At 33.1% G+C, this 5,360-nt stretch overlaps 1 protein-coding gene across 8 annotated transcripts; it reads left to right on the forward strand.

Moving 5' to 3' along the window:
• The first annotated feature begins 573 nt into the window (after positions 1-573).
• On the forward strand, positions 574-4,304 carry ACR5 (ACT domain repeat 5). Of its 8 annotated transcripts, none has more exons than XR_016519354.1 (9): positions 574-842; positions 1,530-1,614; positions 1,715-1,760; positions 1,877-1,991; positions 2,123-2,190; positions 2,296-2,750; positions 2,834-2,892; positions 2,993-3,097; positions 3,676-4,304. XR_016519354.1 is itself a non-coding variant. In XM_068609850.2 (8 exons), the coding sequence occupies exons 2-8, from the start codon at positions 1,550-1,552 to the stop codon at positions 4,012-4,014; spliced, it is 1,335 nt and encodes a 444-aa protein (XP_068465951.1). In that variant the 5' UTR covers positions 574-842; positions 1,530-1,549; the 3' UTR covers positions 4,015-4,304. The 8 variants fall into 8 exon arrangements, 4 of the variants coding, with proteins under 4 accessions (XP_068465951.1, XP_068465950.1, XP_090155989.1 ...); XR_016519352.1 differs by having other exon boundaries at positions 673-1,077; XR_016519351.1 differs by lacking the exon at positions 574-842 and adding an exon at positions 1,138-1,183.
• The last annotated feature ends 1,056 nt before the right edge of the window (positions 4,305-5,360 follow it).

Here is a 5,360-nt window from a genome sequence, read left to right on the forward strand (position 1 = left end):
ATTAAATTTAAAGATAAAATGTAATTAATACTATATTAACTAAATTATATATTATTTTAAAATTAAAAAATATTGATATATAAATTAACTTTTATTATTAATAAAATTTATAAATTAATTTTTAAAATAATATCTAATTTAGTTAATATTATAATTAATTGTTTTTTATTTTTAAAATTAATTTTTATTTAATAATTTTCTTGTATTAATAGTATAATATTATCATTCACTTTATATTAAAATAAGGTATTATTAAGACAAGATAAAACTAAGTGATGTATAACCTCAAATTTTTTGTAAAAAAAACTATTAAAATTAATATTTTATAAATAACCCATTTTAATTTTGATATTTAAAATGTCTTATAATTATTTTTAATATATCAAATTCAGTAACTTGGAAGCACAAAAAGAGAAAAAAAAATAGTAAAAAATCTGGAGTCTTTTTTCTTGTATGATCTCATTTGTATTCCATTGCTTTGATTGAAAAGAAATTGACCTAACTTTTGGTTATACCAAACAAACAAGGGTTTGGAGATACACCTATTCAGTATCCACTTTCCCCTGTAACCTTGGAACACACGTGGTTAATTCCTTTCATTATTATTATTATTATTATTGAACACCCACGTGCGCACCTTAGAACATGCCACCTACCTTGGCTCTTTTCTTCGCTCACGAACCACCTTCTCTAACATGCGCCTCCTTTTCTTTTTCTAGGTTAGGGAGAATGGGAATTGGGTTGCTGACAACGGGTGAAGGAAGAGAGACAAAGGGAGAAAAAAAAATTCTGCCTTTTCTTTTTGGAGGGACGTTGCAGGTGTTGAAGCATATGTCGGGAAGGTTCTGATTCAGAACTTTTATCTTTTTTATTTAGGGAAAAATTATATTAATTGGTTATTTCATGCTTAACTAAAAGTAATATTAGAAGATCAAATTGGTTGTGGTTGTGGTGTTGGTGTATGACTCTGTGTACTTAAACAATTCGTACACATATTTTCTGTTACTTTGTAACACATCCTCAAAGCTTATCATCTTCCGAGAAAGGTGTAGCACCAAAACTCACCCGCTGCAATGGGTAGGTGACATTTCATTTTGTCTTCTTCTTCAATTTATGATATTTTATTTTTGTTAATTTTAACCTGGGCCTTCTATGGTCGCTCAGAATTTGACGCAGGAATTGGGTATTTTTATCTTTCTAGATCATGGTTTTGGGAGAATTTTTCTGGTTTTAACAGATTTTTCTTTTACCCTTTTCTTTTGTTGATGAAAAGATTTTTCCTTTACTCTAATTGGGCTTGTGGGTGTTTTCATAGCGTCATCGTTCTGTGGTGATGGGTGTTTCTTTTCTCAGTTTCTCCCGTATTGGTTGATGAGTTAATTTGAGTCCTGTTATCTTTTCTTTTGAGTTTTTGGCTGTTTTTGTTCTTGTTATTCTTGCGGTTCTAATTTCTTTCACTAGCTTTATCTTTCTCTTTCCAATTCCGTTTTCTCTATGCTGATTGGTCCGTGATATCAATTCTCTCGCAGCTTTCATTTCGGGGGTCAACATGAACTTCTCTCGCTACATGAACGATGAATATGAAAAACTCTTTAGAAGAATGAATCCGCCCAGGTATGGTAGTACCTATTTGATGAAACAAAACCTTTCTGTCCTTAAAACTTGCTTCTTCCTCTTCTTATCCTTGTCCACTTGTTTTGTCTTGTTTTGTCAGAGTTGTAATTGATAATGAATCATGCGAAAATGCCACTGTTATTCGGGTATGAATATTTTCTTTCTTCTTCTTTTTGAGGGCTTCTTTATCTGCGATTCACCGTTTTCCTTATCTTGACGATTCTTCTATTTGTGGGTGATGGAATTGAATTTACCTTTGCAGGTTGATAGTGCAAACAAACATGGAATACTTCTTGAAGTTGTACAAATTCTCACTGATCTAAACCTCACAATAACAAAAGCTTATATATCCTCAGATGGAGGATGGTTCATGGATGGTAACAATTTTTTCTTTGCATTAATTTCTGTAATACTATATATAATGCATGTAAGCGTGCATGCCTGTGTACATAATGAACTCATATTTTGCGGGAAAGTAATGGTTGGTGTTTTTATCATGTTTTGTCAGTTTTTAATGTCACTGACCATGATGGAAAGAAGGTTACAGATGAAGCTATTCTGGAGTACATTCGAAAGGTTTGTCTCCTTTGCTGTTATTTAACATAGGTTTTTTTCCCTTTCTTTTTACTTTTTAGTATAAACTCATTGACTTGGGAGGGCTACTGCAACTTATTGTTGCAGTCTCTTGGCCCGGAGTCTTGCTTTATGTCTTCCATGAGATCTGTTGGGGTCACACAAACTATGCAGCACACTGCAGTTGAGCTATTGGGAAGTGATAGGCCGGGGCTGCTTTCAGAAGTGAGTGCTGTTCTAACCAATCTCAAGTGTAACATACTGAATGCAGAGGTGTGGACTCACAATACCCGTGCAGCTGCTGTGATTCATGTAACTGATGAAGAAACAGGTTCTGCTATCACTGATCCCCAGAGGCTCTCCCTAATTAAGGAGCTTTTATGCAATGTGCTGGGTGGTGGCAACAAAGTCAGGGGATCTAGCAGTGTAGTCACTAAAGAAGTTAACCATACTGAGAGAAGGCTTCACCAGATGATGTTTGCTGATAGGGATTATGAACGAGTTGATGATGATGATGAGGATATTGATGAGAAAAGTAGACCAAAAGTGACTGTAGTGAATTGGTCTGATAACGATTACTCTGTAGTTACTATCCAATGTAAGGACAGGGCAAAACTTCTCTTTGACATAGTTTTCACTTTGACAGACATGCAATATGTGGTTTTCCATGCAAGTATTGATTCTAAAGGGCCAAATGCTTATCAGGTATCTCTTGTTTTCTGTGTGCGTGTGTGTGTGTGTGAAAGAGAGACTCTTATTATAATCCTCAAAGGATGAGGTAAATATTCTGTGGATTTTAATTTAGGAATATTACATCAAGCACATAGACGGATCCCCTGTAAAATCAGATGCAGAGAGACAAAGAGTGATACAATGTCTTGAAGCTGCTATTAAAAGAAGAATATCAGAGGTGAAGACTGAATAATTACTGAACTTATTATCTATTACTGTTGACTTTTGCTCAGAAACTTGCCTATATAAAACTCATTCTTTCAATTCTTGTGTTTGTAAGTATATCTTTAAGAACATTACTTTTCCATCAACTATGATTTATTTTTATTCTTTAAAATTTGGTGGAGGTGACCATTATCATTTTATTTATATCTTTCTGATGCACTAATCCTTCTACCCATAACAGTGATCCGCAATTATGTTTAGTTACAAGGCAACAACAGTCATGCATTCACTACTTCTATGAATGAAGTTAGACAATTTTCTGGTTGTAGGCTACTCTATAACCCAGATTTTTTATGACTTCACAATGCATAATGTAAACAATTTTTAAGTAATTATTTCTTCCTCCACCTTATTGTGTTGTTATATTGAAATCATTGTCATTTGCTGTATGACTTTGCTAATTTTGTATTCTAGTCCAGAAAGTCCACTACCCTTTAATATACAAATGTGAGTCATGCATTTTTGGCATGTTTATCTTTTCACTTTCCTTTTGGTTAGTTTTCTTTAAGAATTTGTTTCTTGCTCCTTCAGGGTTTGAAGCTAGAACTATGTGCAACAGACAGAGTTGGACTGCTATCTGATGTCACACGAATCATCCGAGAGAACAGCCTCACTGTTACAAGGGCAGAGGTGACAACCAAAGGGGGCAAAGCTGTTAACACCTTCTATGTTGGAGGGGCTTCAGGTTGCCCAGTTGAGTCCAAGACCATAGAATCCATTCGCCAAGCAATTGGCAATACCATACTCAAAGTAAAGGGAAAGCCTGAAGAGTTGAAACCTGCTCCTCAAGATTCTCCAACAAGATTCCTTTTTGGTGGTCTTTTCAAATCCAGATCCCTTGCTAACTTCGGCATGGTTTCTTATTCTTGAGATTGTGAATTGAACAAGCTTCCTTTCATTCTGTACAGGAAAAAATGATGAAGATGCAAACCTTAGCAATATTTTCACCTTAGAACAAGTTTGACCTTAGTTTAGCAAGTAAAAAGCATTGAATCCTTACATAAGTGGCCTTGTGAATACCCCCTCAACCTCAGTTATCTAGCTTTATAGCTTTGTCACTATCAATCATAAATTGGAACGATGAAATAGAAAAAACTTCAACTGTGAAACGCCATTGAATTAGTTTCATATGTATATAAAATTTCCCAAGTATGATTTAATATTGGTTTAAACATAGTTTTAGTTCCTATAGTTACCTCGATTTTCTATTTTATGTTTATACTTTATAAAATGGACACAGTCCTCATAACTCTTTGTAAGTTTTAATCTCTATAACTTTGTTAGTAATGTTTTGAAGTAGTTCAATTTTATTTAAGTTTCAGTCTTTATACTGTAGCAAACAAGGGTACTGTTGGTTGCTTCTTGGACGTTATATGCGATGTCATGTTGATGGTGGTAGAAATCAAAACCTAAAAAAATAAAACTAGAGACTGATCAAGGAAGTATAAGTGAGAGCATATTCAAGAAGACAGAGGACCCTGTGGAGTAATAGTCCAGAAGAAGCAAACCAAGTTCTACAAAATTCAACAGTAACAAAATTTTCTCTCCAGCTTGAGTCTAAGCACTCAGAAATTCTTGCGTGGAATGAATATCAATTTATCACTTAGAATGGGAAGACAAAAATGATAATTCCAACAGTAACCAACAAATAACATGTCCAGAGATCAAATTGGAATCAATTTCAAGAAGAATGTATAGTCTCATAGTCTTAATAAATAACACCTAATTTCTCATTTGCTTGATAAACAGCAATTAACTCATTTTAGTTCATTTCACTACACAATGGTGATTGACACAAACTAATGAGGTCACATTCATTGAGAGAGCATACTAAAATGCCACTCATCCCTCTTTCATTCATGTGTGATTCCCAAATATCAATATACAGACAAAAAAGAGTACAACTTCCCTTTTAACCTTCTCACTCACTCCTAAAACAAACTCCTCTCTCTAACAAAAAACAAGTCATGCAATATTAGGATTATGCTGTTTTCTTTTTCACTACAAAATAAAATAAAAATTAATTTTAGAGACTAAAAATAATTAATTGTTATATTTATTAAATTAGATATCATTTTAGAGACTAAAAATAATTAATTGTTATATTTATTAAATTAAATATCATTTTAGAGACTAAACAATTATTAGTATCTAAATCAATTTCTATTATTGATAAATAGTTTTTAAATTGGTATTTAATTAGCTATCAAGATTTT

This window comes from Phaseolus vulgaris, chromosome 3 (assembly GCF_051622355.1).
Source record: "Phaseolus vulgaris cultivar YP4 chromosome 3, ASM5162235v1, whole genome shotgun sequence".
Taxonomy (NCBI): domain Eukaryota; kingdom Viridiplantae; phylum Streptophyta; class Magnoliopsida; order Fabales; family Fabaceae; genus Phaseolus; species Phaseolus vulgaris.

Coding starts and splice junctions, on each gene's coding strand:
- ACR5 (XM_068609849.2), top strand. Junction 1,761..1,876: donor AAAATGCCACTGTTATTCGG/GTATGAATATTT, acceptor TTACCTTTGCAG/GTTGATAGTGCAAACAAACA. Junction 2,191..2,295: donor TTCTGGAGTACATTCGAAAG/GTTTGTCTCCTT, acceptor TTATTGTTGCAG/TCTCTTGGCCCGGAGTCTTG.